General features: G+C 41.0%; 1 protein-coding gene and 1 long non-coding RNA gene across 9 annotated transcripts in view; both read right to left on the reverse strand.

Moving 5' to 3' along the window:
* Positions 1 to 22370, reverse strand: part of LOC146525131 (uncharacterized) — a 286848-nt gene that overhangs the window by 114778 nt on the left and 149700 nt on the right. The gene's annotated exons all lie outside the window — the stretch shown is intronic.
* The window catches only part of LOC146525132 (serine/threonine-protein kinase BRSK2-like), a 168261-nt gene that overhangs the window by 79330 nt on the left and 66561 nt on the right, over positions 1 to 22370 (reverse strand). For all 8 annotated transcript variants that reach the window (XM_085161674.1, XM_085161680.1, XM_085161698.1 and 5 more), the window contains exon 2: positions 113 to 207. In XM_085161674.1, coding sequence (XP_085017800.1) covers positions 113 to 207 — 95 coding nt within the window. The remainder of the gene's footprint in view (positions 1 to 112; positions 208 to 22370) is intronic.

The following is a 22370-nucleotide window of genomic DNA, read 5'->3' on the forward strand; positions in this document are numbered from 1 at the left end:
TTTCTCTCCAAATCCCACTGACATGACCGGGAACCAGGTGATGAACTAGAACCCCAACTAAACCACATGAGCCGGGGATGACTGCATACACAGAGGGTAAAATTGGTCTTACCTTCATAAGAACTGACTCACTGAGCTTTTCTCTGTTGACAATCTTTATGGCAACTTTCTGGTTTGTGACACAGTGGACACCCAGCTTCACCAGACCTGAAACACAAAAATGTAAATAAATTTCACATCAGTCGTCATTTCTTCATATTCTGAGTCACACTCGGAAACTCATAACAAAAACATTTGAACAGAGGACGAAGTCTAAGCATAGCTGACCATCGTAGAAAGAAAACACCGAACAATGAAGACGATGACCTGTGAGCAAGCACTTGATGGCAGTAAGATGGAAGAACTCCCTTTGAAGCAGGAACAGGCCTGCATCAGGAAGGGGTTTCTATGAACCGCTGTGGGTGGGCATAAGGTTGGGGTTGTTGTGTCACACAAGTCCTACATAAAGTTTTGTTAGACAATGTAGTCCGTAACTTTCTGAAGCAGATGTACTCCAGGTGCCCTTTCCTAAGTTTAGTTCTCAAAGTCTTACCTTATTTTATCTGTTTTTGAAGAATTAAAAAAAACAAAAAACGAGTCACAAAGAATATAAAACAAATGATTTGTTTTGATGTATTTCAGAAAAAAAATGAAAGAAAACCTCAAATCCTGATACAGGATTTTCTTTTTCATAGTTTAAAAGGAATGATTTATAATAATACACACCGATCCCAAACTACACAACTGCATATTAACATTACATATAAATATATACATTTAAAAAAATAATGCATAGAATCAGACATATCTGTTTATTTCACCAGAGTATCCGATCGTTCAGTCTGACGTCACTAGCCGTGTCTGGGCCTAAACTCCGCTGCAGGTCCATATATCAAACAATCACTGTGGCATTACTGAGAGTTGAAAAACTGTCTAAAGTCTTTCATCTTTAATAAAATGATCAGCGTTCTGCTCTACCAGGTGTAACAATTGAGTTTAACATCCAGGCATCCATGAAAACGGAATTTATGACATTTAACGGAGTTAGAAGTTAGCAGGAAGCTAGCTTATACAATATAGCATGTCCTGACTGCGGGGTTTTGGAAACAAATTAAAACGTACAGCTCTGTTATCACTTCCAACATAAATGAAGACAGAAAACTAAACAGCAGTGACGTTTGTAGGGTTACTGAAGTTTGGCTAGCTGGTATATAATGATGTGCTACGTGACCGCTAGCGACACAGCTATGTTAGCATAATATAAACAAGCTAACTTTTTTTTCCACTCGATAAAAGTTAACGTGAGTGTTCTCGTGATCAGGAACAAATGTAATCGCATGGCAGGATGCTGTAAAAGGACCAAACTTCAGCCAGGAGAACAACTGAGATAATCCATCCACAATACGAGGTTAATCATTCATATACTGCTGCATGGGCTGGGCTGTAGTTACATCCTAAGGTTTTAAAAACTGAGCTTAAATAAATGATTAGCGGTAATAAAAGCCGAGGGAGGTCAACAGTGATCACTGACTGTTTTAGGAGCTTTTTGAGATTAAATAGAAGAAAATACAAAACATTAAACATGTTAACAACACAAAAGCCATATTAAATGCAGACTACTTTAGGCCCGGAAGTAGGATTTGTCACGTCATCACTTAATAATCGGATAGGAACAAATACCGGTAAGCCCACTTCAGAATCATAATCAATTTCTTCAATATTTAGAGTTTTAGGATTTTCATTTATGTTCTTGTTCTAGTTCTGTAGTTCTGCTGGTTCTGCTGGTACTTTATTGCAGCACTGGTCTGTTGCCTAACACAGTGGTTCCCAACCCCTGGGCCACAGACTGGTAGTGGTCCGTGAGTCATTTGAGGCTCGGGTGTGAAATTTATGGTTTTCAGGGTTTTTATCGTTAACTTGGTTTCCCTGGGTCTTTTCTCGTGTTGTAGTCGTGCGTCTTATTTTGAAAGAAATATTTGCGCGTTACCATAGCGACCAGAGCGCATTAACGGGCAGAGAGGAGGACGTTACTCTCAATGTTGTTGGCGCATTTCAGGAGGACGCTGCTAATAAAGTTACACAGTTAATTCACGTTTATTATTATATTTACACAATACCACAGTTTTCGTATTGGTCGTATCATTTTATTTTGTTGTATTTATCGGCGACACCTTAAAGGACGGTCTGTGAAAATATTGTGTAATAATAATAATGGATTGCATTTATATAGCGCTTTTCTAGGCGCCCAAAGCGCTTTACAATTCCACTATTTATTCACTCTCACATTCACACACTGGTGCAGGCAAACCACAGTTGTAGCCACAGCTGCCTGACAGAAGCTGCCATATCGCGCCATCGGCCCCTCTGGCCAACACTAGTAGGCGGTAGGGTAAAGTGTCTTGCCCAAGGACACAACGACCAGGACAGAGAGAGCTGGGGATCGTACCGGCAACCTTCCGGTTACAGATGAGCTTCCCAACCCCCTGAGCCACGGTTGCATTAAACCGGTCTGTGGCCCAAAAAAAGGTTGGGGACCGCTGTATCAGAGCATTGGTTCTGTCGCCTAACACATTCATTGACATAGGATCTGGAAGGAATATCTCTTTTATCCAAACAACAACTACTGCAACTGGTTACACATTGAAAGAAATATATGATAATTAAAAAAACACTAAGACCCAGTAGCAGACTAAGTTAATGATTCTAGTTTGCACATGTATAGCTGGCTTTACTACAAGCCGATATAAACTCAGCTTTGTTAACCACATGGATAAAAATGTCACCGGCTTACATCTCCCAGGTTTCTTTATCACTGTGTACTTCTGGGAGCTGCCCTGATGTTATTCCACCATTCCAACAGAAATGTCAACACATACTACCTTTATCTTATTACAGTCACAATGACTCCATTCATCTTTATCAAAGCTCTGACACCAGGGGACTATATTTTACTTTGTGCTGAAGGTCTTCAGACGGCAGTGGAAATGCCACTGTGCATATGCACCTCTTCATTACGTGGCGCTGCATATATATTTCACAGGAGATGAGTGTGTCACTATTTGAAAGGTGATTTCCCTGCGGTGGTTCACAAGGAAGCGAGCGGAGCCGCGAGCAGCGGGGGTCTCTGGGCCAATATGGCAGCCTGGGGGCTCTTTTATGTCACCAGTTAGAACTGAAATGGCTTCCTGCGTGACATTCGCCGAGTCTTATTGATCTTGCTGTCAGAGAGGCTCGAGGACGGCTACAACTGCTTGCCATAATTCAGGACTAAGAAAGCCCTATAAAGGTTGCTCTGTATGAACACATTCAACCCAACAAGTTATGATAGGTGCTGTAGAGGAGAGTACTCTGTGAGAGCTGAGCAGAAAATAGCAAACTAGGAAGCAGAGACTCTGTACCTACAGCTTAAATGTCTTGAATCAGCTATTGTGTGCTTTCAGAAAATTATCGTTTTTATTTTTAATCTGAGCATCAAGCAATTATTGTTCCACTTGCACAGCATCATAAAGGGCTCATGACTGGTGCTGAACATCAGAGGAAATAACCACCAACTTTGGTCTTTTTGGTAGGGCTGTGCAATATGACCAAAATCTCATATTTCGATATATTGTCCCGAAAACGATATAAATCACAAAAATGTTACATTTTCTGTAAATATCTGTGAATCTCAGCCAACTCGACTCGAAGTGTTTCCAGCTGGGCGTCGTGTAGCTGGAGTCGAGTGTTTTGACCGATGCATGAAACTGTACATTTTTAGACACAAGTTGTAACGGCCGCCATTGTCTTTGTGAATATTTATTACACGCCGTGCGTCGGGGAAAAGTCTGTTCTAACATTTGAAGCGCCTGACGGCTCTTTTTTTGCTTCTCATCCGTAAACTCTCTGCACACTCTTTCACGTGATTCTTGCGTCGGTGGTAGAAGAGGTTTGCAGTGTTTGGGGGCCGGTTTCCTGCATATTTTGCATAGTACAGTTTTCTGGTCTGTGTCAGACTTTTCAGAACCAAATCATGTCCATGCTACAGAGGTAGCTCCTCATTTAGAAATAAGGTCCTCCATTTGTTTTGACTGGTCTTTGTGTTTGTCATCATTTCAGTTTATTTTGAAAAATCTCAACAGGATCTTCAGCTTTATTGTGAAAGGTTTATGTGGAAAATAAACAAGCGGACGGCGGAGCTGTCACTACCCGATCCGTACCGGAAACCCGATCGGTACCACGCATGCGCAAATCTTACGACTGTCTTCGCCAACATTGCGACAGTTATGTATTTGAATGACACGGTTAGCGCCCAGTTAGCTCCTAGCATTTCTCAACAGCTCTGCCTTCTTATCGACTGTCCGGGACATTTAAACAATGGATAGAGGAATGGATGGATAGTGATAGCGGACATCATCATCACTATTCTAATCAATCCTCTCCACACAGACAAGCATAAACACACTCGACTATCACTAAATCAAATTTAACACGCGTTTGTAATGACGCTAGTTCAGTTTACAACAGGGCTCATTCGCTCGGTCAGCAGGTGGCGGTATCCTTGTACACTGGGGAGTAAACTGCCATTAAACGAACAGAAGAAGAAGAAAACGTCCGCACATGTGCGGTACGGATCGGGTAGACCCAATTTGTACGGTCCAAATTTGCACATGCGCAGTAAGGATCGGGAGTCCTGATCCGTAACTATCTTTTTATTTTTCGTTTTTGTCTACATTATACTGAAAACTTTCATTATTGCAAGCATTTTAAGAGATACTTATTATTCTTAACATCTTAACAGATACTCTGACCCGTAACCGTCGTAAAATGCTTTGAGCGGTACGTGGTACCGATCGGGTTTCCGGTACAGATCGGATAGTGACAGGTCCCACACGCTGATATTACCGTCGTTGTTGCTAACGGCAACACGTAAAAACAGTCGCTTGTCCGTCCGTAGTGTGGTTATTTTAGATATAAGAGAAAAAGAGAACTTTAAGAAATTAATATAGCCGCTACACTGACCATCAAAACCATGAAAAAATAAACAGTTTATTTTGCGACACCATGAAACAAACGATAGCGTGATATGAAACGATAGACGTTTTTATATCATCATCTGATATATATCGTTATATCAAACAGCCCTACTTTTTGGTACAGTGATAACAAAGAGAAACATCCAAAGTAAAAGTCAGGAGAAACTCCCATCAAATAGTCCTAAAAAATTAATAAAGATGAAGAAACCAAACAAACACGAAAACTCCACCAGGTAAAACAAGCAAGTCACAGGTTTAGCATAACTATGCGCTGTAGTGGTAGTAACCAGTGACAACTGGCAATGACCAAGCAGAAATCATAACTACGACTCTTTGCAGTCTGTGGAAAATCACACCTTTACTGCTTTTGTAGAGGTTAAGTAGCACCCAGGTGCTGCGAATCAATTACACTTAATTACCTGATCATCCGCCAATATGACCACTGAGTTCTAGAAGTTAGTTGGTTTGGAGCATTCACCACAACCAGTACAGTGAATGCCCCACGAACTTCACCTTAAGGTCAGACTGTGCAATGGTCAGACAAATGGTAAAAAAGCCCAGACCTACATGTCAAACTCTAACATTCATAACTAACCTCCAGACTTTGTTATCATACAATTAGAAAAGGACTGAGTAAGCATGGCTGGTTTAAGGTAGATATCTTCTTTTTCTCTAAAAAGATGTGTGCGATTTCAGGTCTGCCAAGCTACATCTGAATAAACCACAAAACGTCTTTTGGACAGACAAGACCACAATGATGTCTGGTCATAACATGCAGCGTTATGGCCATAACGCACGGCTTGTTTTTCCACCGCATGTCCAGGGCACATTGAGGTAACCGAGTCAACCTTCAACTCCTTTTTATCCCAAAGCAGAGTGACATGCATGCATCTGTTCAACAGCTAAAGCTTGGCTCATTGGGCCATGTAACAGGACACTGTTCCCAAGCACACCAGAAAATCTACAACAGAATGGCTGAAAAACAAAAGAATCAAGGTGGTACAACTGCCCGCTAAAAGTCCAGACCTCAACCCAACTGAAATGCTGTGGAGGGATATTTGGAGAGCTGTGCATACATGAATGCCCACAGTCCTAAATGAACTCAAATAATGACACAACAAAGAGTGGGCTAAAATGATGTGAGAGACTGATAAAGGCATATAGAAAATTATTACACCAAGATATTGTAGCTAAATGTGATCGTAAAAGCTACAGAATCACAGAGTGTATTCCATTTTTTATGTTTTCTGACATGGAGTACCTCAGAATTGAAGATGTACTTTTTTTTTGCCTTGACTGTACAGAGCAAACCATCTCCTGCATTGTAAAGTTCAGCACATCAGTGCTATAAGAGAATGTCCCACAGGTTGTGGATCATCTTCCATTTTGGAGGGTTACCTTATAATTAGGGGTGCAACAATACTCGTATCGATATTGAACCGTTCGATACAGTGCTTTTGGTTCGGTACGCATATGTATCGAACAATACAAAATTTTTAATTTATTTTATCTTTAAAATAAAGATAAAATCTTATCTTATATCTTTAACTTTCCGTCTGACGATGCTGTCTGTGTTGAGCGCTCAGTGGATCTGTGCTCGACAGTGCAGCCTAGGCGGAGCAGTCGAACGCAGATTCACTGAGCGCAGGGCAAGCTAGCGAGATGCAACATGGCAAATTGAACCTCCCCCACCCTCATTCAGATCTGGCGTTTGGAACTATTTTGGTTTTCATGTGACGTATGAGCCTGAAGGTAAGCGCGTCATGGACTAAAGTAAAACAGTATGTTGGATGTGCCAGCAATGCTCAATTACATTGGTGGGAACTAGTGTGTTAGCGCAGTTAGCTCGTTAACGTGTTGGCCGTCCAGCCCCACACACGGGGTGATCCGCGGTAGCTCGTTAACGGAGATTTGCCGTGTTGTGGCGTTAACGTCATTTCAACGAGATTAACGCTGACAGCACTAGTGGGAACACAACGAATATGACTGCACATTTACTCCGACATCATCCTAGTGCAAAGACAAGTGGAAGCAGACAAAAACAACAAGTACACATGCTACAAACTTTACCCGAGTCATTTAGACAGCCGTGACACCAAAGTATCGAACCGAACCGTGAATTTTTTGTATCGTTGCACCCCTACTTATAATGTAGGCATTTTTCTTACATTGCCACTGAACTGGTCTTGCTCCACAAAATAAAAGAAAGTGAATGCATACACGCATATGTTGAACAGGAGCGAGGACTGTGCTGCCTATGAAAGGAACCTGTAACCTACAAAATGCATTATTCCAAATTCATACCAGACTACAACTCCAAACAATCCAACGGTAAATTCCAATACATGTAATGGTCACGTAAATGTCCACATATCTCTTACTTCCCAAAGGCACATTAAACAAACTGTATTGAACTGAAATTGTATCTTCATAATATTCAATATTAATTTGGTCACTTATTGATTATCATACTTGTTATTAGGCTCTCTTGCACAGCATGTCTTTTATCCTGTCTTCCTTCTCTCACCCCAACCGGTCGCAGCAGATGGCCCCGCCCCTCCCTGAGCCTGGTTCTGCTGGAGGTTTCTTCCTGTTAAAAGGGAGTTTTTCCTTCCCACTGTCGCCAAACTGCTTGCTCATAGGGGGTCATATGATTGTTGGGTTTTTCTCTGTATGTACTATTGTAGGGTCTACCTTACAATATAAAGCACCTTGAGGCGACTGTTGCGATTTGGCGCTGTGTAAATAAAACTAAACTAAATTGAATTGCTTATTGTCATTTTGAGTTAGTTCTGCTGCTGAACTTCTCTCTGATCACATCACTCATTAGAAAACCTTTCCATGTGTATATGGCACATAAATGTAAGACGTCTACCCAATGAAATGAGGTTTCTCACTGAAGTTGTAGTGCAGTAATGTTTCAGGCCCTGCACCTCTATGAAAGGTATTTAAAGTGTATGTTATAGCTACATGGGCCCAAAGAAGGCGATAAAGATGATTCATTTCCACTAAAAACACAGCTGTGTCCCGATAGTCTTCTTCACAGTTTTTCCTCCGTCTTATAATTACTCCTCTGACACTGTAATGTGACTTTGTCTCAACAGAAAGCTATACGTTTTTAATTCTATACAGTATGAAAACAGTAAAAGCACTTTATGTTGAACAGTTTTCACTGTTTCTCTGTTCTTACAATCATAAAAAAAACAACTCCCAACTAGGCCCTTATGTAAAAACTTCTGACATTTCCATGTTACACAACAACCGCTGTTTCTCTCATTGCTGTATAATTCAGCAAGCTTGTACCTTTGCGTTTGACACAGCCCCATCGATGTGCACACGCTGGTCTTTTTTGGTTATTTATGAAGGAAAGTTGAGTTTAGATCCTGGAACTTTACCCACCAGCCGAGGGACCCTATAAGTGTTATTCCTTTGGGAATAGTTCCATGTAATTGTGCTTAGATATTGAAGAATATTCCTTAAACTTTGCAAAGAATGTGCGAGAATGAGACATTTTCATGGCTTACATGGCACGTTTAATGGAGCTTTGGCAAATCACGTACATTAGAACATTTTAAGATGACATTTTTACAAAATGCATTTAGACCCTTTGAGTCAGACAGTCCTCGTCAGTCATCTTAAGTACTCTATTAAATGTAATATTCTATCTATTAAATGCTTTTCTTAACAGGGAGAACCTTTTGCATGCACTTAATGAAAGACTAAGAGATTTTTCAGCTTTTTCTTATGTTTTTAAAAATATATAAGCATAATTTTAGCAGATGGTTTCTGAAGTAATTTATGTAATATGTGCATTATGTTACAAAGAGTTTCCTGCAAAGGAACCAGAAACCAGAAGAATTATTTAAAGCATCAGAACAGCATAAATAACAGTACATTATGTTTTCAAGGTTAAATGATTTGGTAAACGCTGCTTGCTGGAAGGGGAAAAGTGCACAGCAGCTACAGTGGAAGCTTATTTCACATCGCCTTCTGTGAGGCTGAGTGTGATGTGAAGTGTAGCGCTGCAATGTAAATATAAAGGACACTGCAGGAGAGGAACGTCATCAGCGAGAGTCGTACAATAAAATAGAGTTTTCTCCTTTGCAACATGAAACATCCAGACGCACAAACATCAGAGACAACGATGGAAAGATGTGTGGGAGCTGAAGCTTTCACGAGCTGTATTCATTGTTTATGATTATGTTTTAAATAGTGCTGTCTAGGGCTGCTCGATTATGGCAAAAATGATCATCACGATTATTTTCACTGAGATCTCGATTATTTGACGATATTTATTTAACAATAACAATGTGTTGAATAATGACTTTAAAGATTGTCAAAAATAATATAAAATAGTGCAAATACTGATAACAGTGCAAATGTTTGCAATATAAGAAATAAATGAAAAATGTGAACATCTATGTTTAGTGAACTTTGCAGTGTTGCTCTGTGGTGCAGCTACGACACTGTAGCAAAGTTTACACACTGTGTCTACTTGATCCACGTCTGACTCTGAACCCATAATGTTTCCACACCACTGAAGTTTTTTTTACCTCTTTTCAACCAACAGCAGTCACTCTCCTCTCCAAATAACTTCTGCTTAGCTTTCCGAGCTTCCCTCGGGTCCTCTTAATCAGCGGTCCCCAACCCCCGGGCCTTGTCGTTTGGTACCGGGCCGCGAGAGTTGAGGCTCAGGTGTGAGATGTATAGTTTTCAGTGTTTTTATCGGTTTTCAGCGTTATTTTGTTATTGTTTTTATCGTTTACTCGGTTTTCCTGGGTCTTTTCACGTGTGTTATGAATAAATTTTCTTTTTTTCGGTACCGGTACTAGTTTTATTTTGTTGTATTTATCCGTGACACCTTAAAGGCCGGTCCATGAAAATATTGTCGGGCATAAACCGGTCCGTGGCGCAAAAAAGGTTGGAGACCACCGCTCTTAATTGTTGTGACACGTGTTCGAAATGCAGAGAGGTGCGCTCGATGTGCCACATGGAGCAGCGCGAGAGTAAAGCACAAGGGAGGGGCTAATAATCGGCTCAGTCATTTTTAATGATCGTTGAAAGCCCAGATCGTAATCGTGGTTAAAATTCGATTAATTGAGCAGCCCTAGTGCTGTTAGCGTTAATCTTGTTAAAATGACATTAACGCCATAACCGCATTAACGCAGCAAATCTCCGTTAACGAGTTACTGTGGATCGTCCCGAGCATGAGGCGGTTAACGCCATGGGCGGCGGGCAGCCACCGTTTTGCTTATTGCATTTAAATATGACTTCAGGTGCCCGGTTAAGTCACGTTGGATAAATCGACATTAGCTTACAGCTTTTTATCTTTATTTTGAATTTCCCCCGTCCATTATAGTCCAACAACAAACATGGAAGGATATGAAGTTTTAAAAATTACTGGCTTATATTACTTTTAACTCAAATTAAAGACATATGGATTTATGTGTTCATTTAGTTTAGAATATATCTGATAGGTTTCCATTTGCACTGTTAGCTCAAAACAATTATCCATCCCATTATCTTGACCACAGTTCAGCGGCTGGAGCCTATCCCAGCTGTCACAGGGCGTGAGATAGGATACACCCTGGACAGGTCACCATCACAGGGCCAACACTGAGACACAGACAGCCATTTACACCAACACACTTAAACTGAATTGGGATCACCAATAACTCACCAGCATGCATCTCCTGGGAGTACCCAGGACAACCCAAGCAGATACGGGGGGAATATGTAAAACCCTACAGAAAGAATCTATCCAGCTGGTAGATTCCTATCAGCAGTGTGCTGTGAACAACTGTCCCAGATTCCATTTCTTCAAAATGAAGTGGTGATGGAGTACTAAAGAACATCTTTAAAACACAAACACTGACCGCTGCTGCTCCATGTTCAGTTTGAACTCATTCACTACGCAGACCTGAAGCCTCAACATTTCACAACGGAACAGCAGATTGCAAATTTAATGTATTTTGACTCTTAAGAAAAGTGTTTTTAACTTACACGAACTCTGACGAATGAATCATTGCGACTGTTTGGAGCCACAACTGACTCAGTTTCATTGATTTCTCTCCCCTCGATCAGTTTGGTCCTCTGTGCTGAATCAGATCAATAATGTCCAGGACTTGTGAACTCTGCAGACCGAGCTTCTGCCAGAGGGGACGTGCCCTCGAGTCTTAAACTCCTGTCTCATTAAACCTTCTGTGTTTTCTCTCTGTGCTTCGGAGCTGAAAGCACAAATTGCTCTCAAAGTCCCAATTAAGGTTCTTTAATGAATACACACATATAATAAATCAGGCAGTGGAATCCAAAAAGTCAAAGACTACATGCGTATGGTTTTCAATGGCCACTTCACCTCCAATAGACCACTCTGGCATCTAATACATTTTAGATAAGTAACGCAGGTCTGGGTTAGTTTCAGACTGAGAAGTTGTGTTCTGAATATTCTGAACACAGATTCAAGGCTCTGACTGGAGTCATCTCCATAGCAACTCCTAATAAGACTCATGAGAATTGCAGTACTTAATGGTTTTGAGCAACTGAAAAATTACCATTTCTCACAAACGAAGCTGGAATATTTATAAATGGCATCTGTTAAATAACCCGCGGGTATGATTTACTCCTACAGGACTCTGATGTTATTGTTAGCTCGCCACATTAAAGCATTTAGAGGCCTAGGTCGATTAAAAACCCTAAAGAGAGTTTTTCCCTCCTTGTTTGAGGCTGTTGGACGTTAAGCAGTGATTTTTGTTCGCTTGTAGCCTAATTGAAACCAACACATCAGCTGATAATTATACTGACATGCTCAAGATAACGGCTGGAAATGAACTTCTGTGTCATTCCACCATCTATTTTCTAAACTATGTATATAAGATATAAGCCTCGCTAATCTGGACAGTTATTAGACAAAAATGGTGGTAATTTTTTAACCCACTCTATATTTCAAAACAGTTACATTTGAACTGAAACAGATGTTGTCATTTGTCGGTAGTGAAATAAAGTAGCCAAAGGGCCGAGGCTCAGCCTGGGTTCAGCCGTTTTTTATATGATTTTTTGCTTTCTTCTGACCACAACTCATGCTTGGGCCTTCATCTGGGTCGGAGTTTTCTCCAGGACCAGGTCAGACTGACTACTTGTTCTTTTCAAAATATTCATCTATTGCTACTCGTGCTGCGTCGTCTCACAGCATGACTATTATGCAAGTCTTCTTGGACAACCCATTGAATTAGAGCAGCTATATGTCCTTCCCCTTTAATGGAAGAGAATGTAATTGTTCTGCCCGATACTCACGCCGATCACTTAAAGTCAGGTGGAACCAGATAATCTTCCATGGCACACAGTGGTTGGGAAACACTGGATTACACCAATTGCAAGAGATTATCAATGCAGCACCGTACACCACCTCGCAACTGCAAGATTCCTCCAATCAGTTGGGGAATACACATTTTTCCCTGGCAACCAGTAGCTGCCAGATGGTTGCCAACTGGTCTCTGACTTTACCTTAAAATTCTGTCGTACTCTTTAATATAGTTGAGACAGCTGCAGCGCCCCCCTAAGGAAGACAAGTTTGCACTGGTTACTTTTAAAGACTAATACAACAGGAACAGCAGACTTTCTATGAAGCTGATTGTAAATGACACAAACTTTAACCTATGATGTGACAAAAATCTGAAAAACCTTGACTGTCAGCTATCAGTCAACTAACAGATCGGCTGTTTCCGGTGACCTTAGCAGTTACACACATGCACCCCCCCCCCCCCCCCCCAAGTTATTTAGAGACAGTAATGTATGCATAAATATAGAATACACACTGTATGCTTCATACATGTTTACAGCGAGTACCACAGTTGAAACCAAGCACACCATTGTTTTTCTTGTGACATTACCAATAAGTTTGATGTGTCACATGGCCCTCTTCCTATTGAAAAAACAAAAGTTGTATCCAAGATGGCCGACTTCTAAATGGCCACCATGGTCACCACCCATCTTGAGGAGTTTGCCCCCTCATATATACTAATGTGCCACAAACAGGACTTTAATATCACCAACCATTCCCATGTTGTTACCGTGTATCCATATAAATGGCCCACCCTGTACTATCGTGACAACTCCACTTACCTGTAGTGAGGTATGGTGAACTGGAGGGCAATTAGATGCATATGATGACATAATTTACATTTATTGTCCCTGAGAACAAAAGAACCCTCTGTGATGTTGGCATTGGCACATTTTTTGGGAGACATTCCCAAATGAAGTTCACTGAGTGGGGCTCCTTCGCTCATACCTGCCTGACAGGACCATATTAAGGACATCCACGCTGTATGTAAACATACAGATCCAATAATATAGCTTCTGGCTCACAGGCATAACTTGTACTTCCATATTTGTACCTCCTTATGTCATTTGAAACTTTTGTAATACAAATATCCACCATTGTAACAGGATATATCTAAATAAGAGTCAAGTGACAACTGAACTGAAAAGTGTATTTTACTAAACTATTTTCTTTTTTGGTTCGGATAAATTTTTCTACCACGCAGCTCTCAGAACCCGGACCTACAGGCCACAGCCGGTCACCCACACATACTTCAAACTAAGTAACAACCAAGTAAAGTCAGCAGTTAACAGTCTGATACTCATCACAGTTCAGGCAGCAATTTCACAAGGAGCGTGATTTAGACGCTGGCCCACTATGTATAGTTTTGATCTGTGAAAGTCAAAAGGCCTCCAAATCTTACCTTTAGAAGAGCCGACCACATGATAACGACACTCAGACCAAAACAGACAAGCAAGCACTAAGTGAAGATGATCCACGGATCCTGGAGTTTCTAAAAGTAAATGTCTTCTTCGATATCGGTAAGGTTAGACTGCTGGAGTGGTGTTGATTGGACATGAAGCTCTATTGGCTGAATCCGCACCCATGAGCTCATTGTGGGAGCGCTGCATAATGTTAAAATGTCACAGTCCTGCCCCTTTTGACGTTGGTGATGACAGTGGCACTGATGAATGCAGCAGCACTCCACAGAATCAAATATTTTAAAACACAGAGAAAGATTCATGTAGCCACCACGGTGTCACCCACTGGTTTCTGAAGTCCTGCTTTGAACCCTGAGGATGAGCATTTTCATTGCTGCTATCTTGGTGTCTTCTGTGATGGGTGATGGGCAGCTCAGACTGAATTTGGATGCCCATTGACTAATGACCTGGAACCAGTGCACTGTTAACCAATGAGCCCTTCTTTCTGACATTCAAAATATATGAATATAATTTACAAAATGGACTTAAGGTTCATTAAGTGTGTCCCCAAACGAGGAATTTTCTTTTTGCAACCAAACTATTACCACTAGGGATGCACCGATACCGATACTGGTATCGGGTATCGGGGCCGATACTGTAAAATGTGTGTGTACTCATACTCGTAAAAGTTAACCGATACCATGAACCGATACCAACTTATTTCATTAATCAGAGGGTGGCTTGTCATTTCTGTTGTAGTTTTTTAGATTGGCCACTAGGGAGCCAATTATTATTTTATTTATTATTTATTTAATAATAATTATTTTGTTTGTTTGTTTGTTTACAATATGGACACTCTGCAATAATTTAACAGTTTATTTTATTCGCAAACCTAATTTGTATTTATTTTATTCCAAACAGAAGTGTTTATTTATTATTCTGAAAGCTCGAGACAGTGCCAATAGTTCAGTGATATTTTGTAAAATTACAATGTGGAGACTGCAATAATTTGACAGAAGTGCTTATTTTTCACTTGAAATTTTTTTGTGGTCATTTTTATTAAGATTTAATTTTTTATCAAAGGGAATATAATAAAACCTGTCTTCCAATTAATTGTATTTGTGTGTGTGTGTGTGTGTGGTAGAAGTATCGTTTTTTGTACTCTGTATTGGCAAGTACTCAGATCCAAGTATCGGTATCGTATCGGTTTGAAAAAATTGGTATCGTTGCATCCCTAATTACCACCTCTGAAGTTGGTGTCCGTACCGCATAAAGACCTACTAAATCATCCATCTGTACAATCCTCACCGACTCCAGCTTCCTGTACATTCAACATTAACATCCTGAAGGGAGACATTTCTCATGCCAAGCTGCAGCACCGAATGCAAACGTGAAGTACATCAGCTTTGTGATACAAAATACCAATCAGAGCCCGGCTGATGTATCGAGAGAGATCAAGAGAAAACTTTAAAATGGGAACTGTCAGTGGGGGGTGGGGGACAATGGGGCACAGAGAAAATGAGGGAAAAACGCTTGTCATTTAGCAGCAGACCTGCATGCGTGGGACTCAGCAGGACTCTGATGGAGTTTCCTGCCTGTCTGGGAGCCATCTGTATCTGTCCGACCAGATTGATGAGCACACTGCTTCTCATTTTTGAGTCAGATCTGCCAACCACTAAACACGAGTTCTGGCCTATTTACATCTTATTACAGAGATCGAGAACATCCTTTTCCCTCATACACCCAAACAGAATAAACATAAGAGTCGATACGTATTCATTTCCCGGCCTTCATATCAACACGAGCACATATTGATTTATCCTCACGTCACCCCTGTAATTGCCCACCTCGCTGTCAATCATTTTGATGCAATCCCCTTTTGTTCCAACCAATCGTCTGAGTCAAATTCCCCCGCTGCTCTGTAACATTGATCGACTCCAGCTTCAGGTTTACTAAAAAGGCTGAGTGGTGAGTGGTCATCGTAGCAACCAGGCCTGGAGGAAATGCTCGATGTCATGGATGCCAACTGAGCCTAATGAGATCATATATACAGAAATGGGCTTGAACATTGATTTCATACCATGAATGAAGCCTTGGACATAGTTTGCTCACTCCTGGCTCCAGATCAGTACAAAAAAAATACTGAATTTTGGTAGATCAGGTTTGGTGGGATTAGGGCTGCCACAAACGATTATTTTGATAGTCGACTAGTCACCGATTCATTTTGCGATTAGTCGACTAATCAGATCATCATCCATTGGACGTACAGCTTATTGCACCAGCAGCATCTGCTCTTATATAACTATCATTAGCTTACAGCTTTAAATGTTTAAGGTATGTGCTAACTAAAAATAAAGACAAGATGATAGTTTATTAAATTTTAATGACATTTGCAGATTGTTTCGGTGAAGATTAATAAACTCCTTGCTATCTAAAATATAACAGGACACCGGAGTAAATTCTCAAGCATCTCACACTTCTGATAATCAGCTGTCTGCTTGACGTTTATTCAGCTGTGTAAAAACTATAACTTTAATCTCAGCCAAACCGATTTACTCAGGAACAAATAAAATACTGAAAAAAGCCAAACAATAACATTTTTAAGTTATCTAAGTGACTTATATATGTTTAACCTGAGTAGCAAAAGACGGAGGTGGGTTTGAAAACGATTTGCCGGGAGTCCGGTGTTCTCACGGCTCTAGTGAGCCTAGCCCCCGGCTAGCTATCCAGCTAGTGGGTAACAGACGTCTCTGAAAACGTCGGAGCGCTTTTGAAAATATGTGGTGTCTTGATAAACTGAGCAGATATTTGAGGTTTACACAGCTACATTCTCGCCTGAAAATATGTTAAACGTTTATTTTGTGACCCAGAAAGAATAATAAGAGTAATATTAAAACTAACTAGCTGCCGCCATTGTTGGAAACTGAGCTGGGCTGCGCTATGAATTGACTATGTGCACGTTAGCATATGCTACTTCCGGTGCGGAAACTCCTGTGGGGAGCTTTGTTTCCGGTGTCCTATTCACGCCTTGTTTACGGTCCAAAACAAGTTAAGCAAATGAATGAATCAAGCGGCGATTTACATTTCTATAGATGTCTTGGGCATTTACCCAATATATCTGTAAATGATGTTCATCGACTTGTCAATATTTTTCCCCGCGCCTCAGAGCAAAAGAGAAAAGTGATTCAAATGTTATATTTCTCAGCTGTCCCTCGTTTATCGCAGGTGTTCTAAATGTTCTAAAAATAACCAGCGATAGGTGAAATCAAGTAGCCAATTTTATTTTTTGATGGTGCAAAACGTTTCGTGGACATCGTGGACATACAGCACTGCACTTCAGAGTCACACTGCTAGCCATCGATGCAGTGATTCTGTACTGTACAGGAGAGACGTCACGGAGGAGATCGTCTGCAGCGATCAGGACGCAGGACACAATGTGATGTAAAAAAATAAGCATGCAAACTTGCACTAAAAAAGCTGCGAAACAGCGAGGTTCAGTTCAGTTCAGTTCAGGTGAAAGGTGCACCGCGTTATAGCGAGGGACCGCTGTAATTTTGAAGGTAAGTCAGAACTTTTTATTTTTATGACACAACAGTGGTGAGTGTTCCCACCTTCTCCTCTTTGTAACTTAACGTGATCTTTCTGTTTTCGAGTTTTGGACATGATTTTGGAGGATATCTTCGCAGTAGCGATTGACCGCAAAGTAAAGCTACCGGAAATGCACAACCCGACATCCGGTCTCAAACCAGGAAGTTAGCATTTTCTCGTGCACAGGGTCAATTCTGGGACACAGCTTCTTCTTCTTCGGGGTTTAACGGCAGCTGGCATCCTTGTACATGCAGTGCTGCCATCTTCTGTTTCAGTCCGTTATTACACTCTTAAATCCTGCTACTTATTCCTGCGTCTTTTGTGATCTTACAAAGCTTCAAACGACGCGTCGACTATTAAATCAGTCGTCGACGATTTTGATAGTCGACTAATCATGGCAGCCCTAGGTGGGATAGCTGTGGTTTTGGGCTTTAGTTGATATTTGCAGCAACTGAATAAAAAACGGTGGCGTTCCTGAGAAACAGAAGATCTAGTCAGAGACATTTCGGTCCAGGCATTTTTTAAAGCAAAGTTCTGGATGTTCCCTGGATGTCAGGTTTGTAATGTCAAACTTAACACGCGCATAGAAAAAGAAAAACACTCATCTGTAGCTGTGATATCAGGATTGCATTCATTTTACTCAAGAACAGGGAAAAGAAAGATTCAGAAAGATTTGTGAACAGTCAAAACTCGCTCAGCACTCGAGCTGACTTCCATCGGGCCAAGTTGATCTAATATTAACGTCTCAAGATGTCCTGCTTGTTAATGGACAAAAAATGTCGCCAACATAACTGACAGAAATCTTTTGGCTTCTTCATCCGATCAACAGAAAACCTAACACAATATATTTAGTTGTGTTTTGTTTACGATGAAACAAATCCGACTGAAAGGAACGTGAGGACACCAACGAGAACCAAATGGGTCCAAAGATATTTGCGGTGATTTTCAAACTAAAACCTAAACAAATGGAGACAAACGCAGTGCAGACAGCAGCCTGATCGTCCACCAATTAATGTGTTTCGTTGTTCCGTCTGCTTTGGCTGGATTAATCTCTCCATCTGTGTCAAAAAAAATAAATTTTTCCCCGCAGCGATGATAGCGACACACCAGGTGATAACAGCTGATGGAAAGGTCATCCTGAATCATTGCAGTTATATATCGACAAAGCAGACCGGTGACATTCAGCAAATCAGCATCCTTCTGTCAGCCTTCATTAGGATGTATACGTATCAACTCTAACAGCCGAGCCAAAGACACCGGGCAACAGCTGATAGCTCAGACATCCAATCACCTCTCGACTGTTTGACAATTAAAGAAAATAAGACCAACAGGCAACATAGTTGCAGCATATCTATGTCAAGGTTAGCCTCCCCTCCTTCATCATTTCCCTTGTGCTCCCCTGATGATATGAATTTACTCAATATCCTTCTTCCTCCACATTCTCACAAAAACAACTCCCCTTTCTTCATTAATGAGGTAATTAATAAAACCAGCTCCTCCTTTCCCCCCCCATCTTTTCTTATGGAGTGAGAGGGGGAGGAGAAGAAAATAATAAGAGGAAAGCAGGTCAGGCCTCAAGAGAGGGAAGCAAAGACAGAAAGCATGGGAGCTTTTGTGCAGCGTTGAAGCTAAAACGCAGGTCGCCATCAGTGACAAACAAGATCCATATCAGTATGTTTGGGTAATGTATGCAAATTTGTACATAAGTATGATAATCTGCAGCCGGAGGTGGCACAAATCCCACGTGTCCTACTTACTGTAAAACAACATGAAGAAATGCTGCAATAAAATTAACAGAAATATTTTACATTAAGGAAGTGCTGCATAAAGTTGTTCTTTTACTGAGCCTGGGAAAAATCTGGCTGATGTCATAATGATGTCAAAAGGTTTATCTCTTAGGGGTGGGGGAAAAAATGGATACTGTGTAGTATGGTGATATTTTGTTTGCTAATAATGTATGGATACAGGGACAGCAGAAATCGATATTTTTTTACAAAAAAGGTTTTTGTGCTCTGACTTCAGAGCATGTTGATCCTTTTTCTGAGCAAGAATCCTGACATTCCTTCACTGTCCAAATGTGTTTAACTTGTTTTTGGCAGCAATAAACATGACAGTTTACTTATTTTAATTTAGGACATGTTTTATTTTAATTAAGTTTAAAACTTTTATTTAATGTAAAATTATATTTTGTTTTCATTTACTTTCAAATTCTTCAGTTGCTGAAGGGGCTGCATAGTTTTCATAAACTGCATAGTTCAGAATAGCTATAATTGTACCAGATGGTTGATTCAGTTAAGTTGGACTAGACTGTAATACAAACTGTTCAGTTTGTCAACAATCAAACTGAAATGAGAGAAAGACTGAGTGTGAGACTTTGATATTAGAGAAAATGAATATTGATAAAGTTTACCTTTATGTACAGAATCTGAATATCGCAAAATATTTTTAAAAATTGCAATAATATCGTATCGTGCGTTAAGTATTGTGATAATATCGTATTGTGGGATGTATGGTGATTCCCACCTCTAATATCTCTATTTCTACTTAGACTTTTAATAGGACCCCGGTGCAAACTGAGGATGTGCAGTTTAGCAAATGTGTCATTCAGTAGGTAGAAGCGATAACAGGAAAGCTTGTAGTAGCTGCATTATAGTGACTGGCCCAGAACATGTTGTGCATTCATTTCTTTCTTAGAACAAACAAAGCTTTTGGGAGAAGAGAATAAGAAAACCTTGAGTGTATTAGGGTTAAGGTATAAAGTGTTATCGTAGGCAGTAAGGAAGGATATGTGGCATGTGTCCTAAACTGCTAAAACCAAATGTATACAAGTGGTTACTTAACATTAACTTAACAAGTTAACATTTGTGTAGCTTATATTTACAGTTCCTCAGTATTACGTCTTCAAGCTCATGATTCAACCACCCGTCTCCATCTGGACGCAGGGTGAGATACTGCCCGAGTGTTGTCAGTCGATTAGAAACCACGAGCCTCAGCTCTATAGGCTGCAGAGGAGAAGCTGAGGATGACGAAATTGCAGTAAATTACAGTGAAGAGTGCGCTTTAATGGCCCACTGTGGATGAGTTAGCTTCCCGCAGCGAGAGCTATTAGCAAGTGGAGGTCAACACCGAGAGCCACACACACACACACACACCACGGTGGGGCTGAGTTGTAAAGCTAACATTATATGAAAAATTCTTCTGCTCTTTAAGAAACTAAGTTTCCATAAAAATATAGTGTAAATGTGGATAAGCAGCTGCTGGTACTAAAAGCACACAGTGAGGTGGCCGTCGGGCTGACAGAGCAAATGGACGACAGTCAGTAGCTGCAGTCAAACACAGTGGAGTTGGATCAGCCGTGGACAGCTGTGTTCTGGGTGGAATAAAAAGATGACAAAAAATAAACATTCAAATTTGGCACCATGAGAATACATGGTCGGCCCATCCAAGTAAAATCTATATCTGGGAAATCCTACAGTCTTCAAGGCAGGTGGCCGTCCAACACCTGACCAATAGCTTTGCATATGTTTGCTCCCATCTCATCTCTGTCCATTAAATCCACTGGAAAAAACATTCCCACATACTGCTTGCATCTGTTTTTAGTCTCTGCCAACATTATGAATGACACAGCAGGTTTATGCAGCATGCTGGAGTAGCGACCATGTTTTTTGTCTGACCATCTGAGCGCGCCGTTGAATACCAAAGCCTTTAAAATCGACTCGTATCCACATGAAATCCTAAAAAGCTGCAGCAAATGAGCTGCTCCGTGCTGCGGCGGCATTGTGCAGACATGAGCTGTGAGTACAGTATGACGCTCGTACCCCCATTTTCAATTAAGCAACTGATGACACACAAGTGCTACTTTTAGAACGCGGCTTCCTCTCGACTGTGAGCGGTGAAAGAAGATATAAAATTTATCTCAACGGTGGATGTTTGGCCAGTTCTCAGCTGGCAAAAGGTGGATCGCCTGCTTCAGGCGGGATGAGGAGGTGGAGCTGAGGTTTCTGGGGTATGATAAAGCAAGCCCCACCTATGGCTGCAAGCTGACTGATAGAAGCAGTGGAAATGTGTTTGTCTTGGCTGCCAGTTGTCTTTGGGAAAACAAATGTATGCCTTATGAATTATCTGAGCATATATGCAACTCATCCTCTGAAATATCCCTGTGATCTAATCAGAATCTGTCGATTATGCAGAAATATGAGGTTCTTCTCTGTAATCTGGCCAAAACTTCCATTAGGCACATTCATTGCAGGTAGCCTAAGTCGTCATCATATTGCACTGTACTTAAAGTCCTTATGAGGAGGACGCTGCAATGGCACAGAGCTCTGCAAAGTCTTTTTGAAAGCTCTCAGGCCATTTTAATGGCCACGAGTCTGCCTCGCTGCCAACGTGGCATCAGATGCAAATCTCGTCACGACAAGAACGGCAAAAGTTCCAACTCTTCACTTTAATGACTTTGGTTTTATGTAACTCGCAGGATTGAGGGGGAAGCTGCAACATATAGTAATTAACCCACTGGAGAAAGGAAGAGCGCGAGCGAGCGAACAGGGGACCGATCCAAATCTGAGTAGGAGAGGAAGAAAAAACGATGAAAAGGGAGCTTCACATCAGCCACATGATGAAAGGAGAAGCAAAGGAGAGGAGGAGAAACACTTCTGACAATACAGAAAATTGGTGCTGATGCCAAGAGGTAGAACCAAACGCCCGGTTCTATGATGCAACCCCTCTCCAAACTGATTAGACTAAAACCTACTTGTCTTTTGTGCTTTTACTCTGAGGATGAGTTGACTTACATCTCCCAGAGATCTGCTTAAACCAGATAAAAACACTAAGTGTGAGGAGCTTTCAAAATTCAAGACAATGTGTTGCAAGGGCGTAAAGTGGGGCACCTGCTCGCTTCCACCTCGTTTTCTCTGAACTCGCTTACTGGACCAAATCTAACTCGACGGCATCACAGCATTTATGTTCCACTGATTGAACTGCGCATGCTTCCAGAGC

The sequence above is a fragment of the Neolamprologus multifasciatus genome, chromosome 1 (genome assembly GCF_963576455.1).
Source record: "Neolamprologus multifasciatus chromosome 1, fNeoMul1.2, whole genome shotgun sequence".
Taxonomy (NCBI): domain Eukaryota; kingdom Metazoa; phylum Chordata; class Actinopteri; order Cichliformes; family Cichlidae; genus Neolamprologus; species Neolamprologus multifasciatus.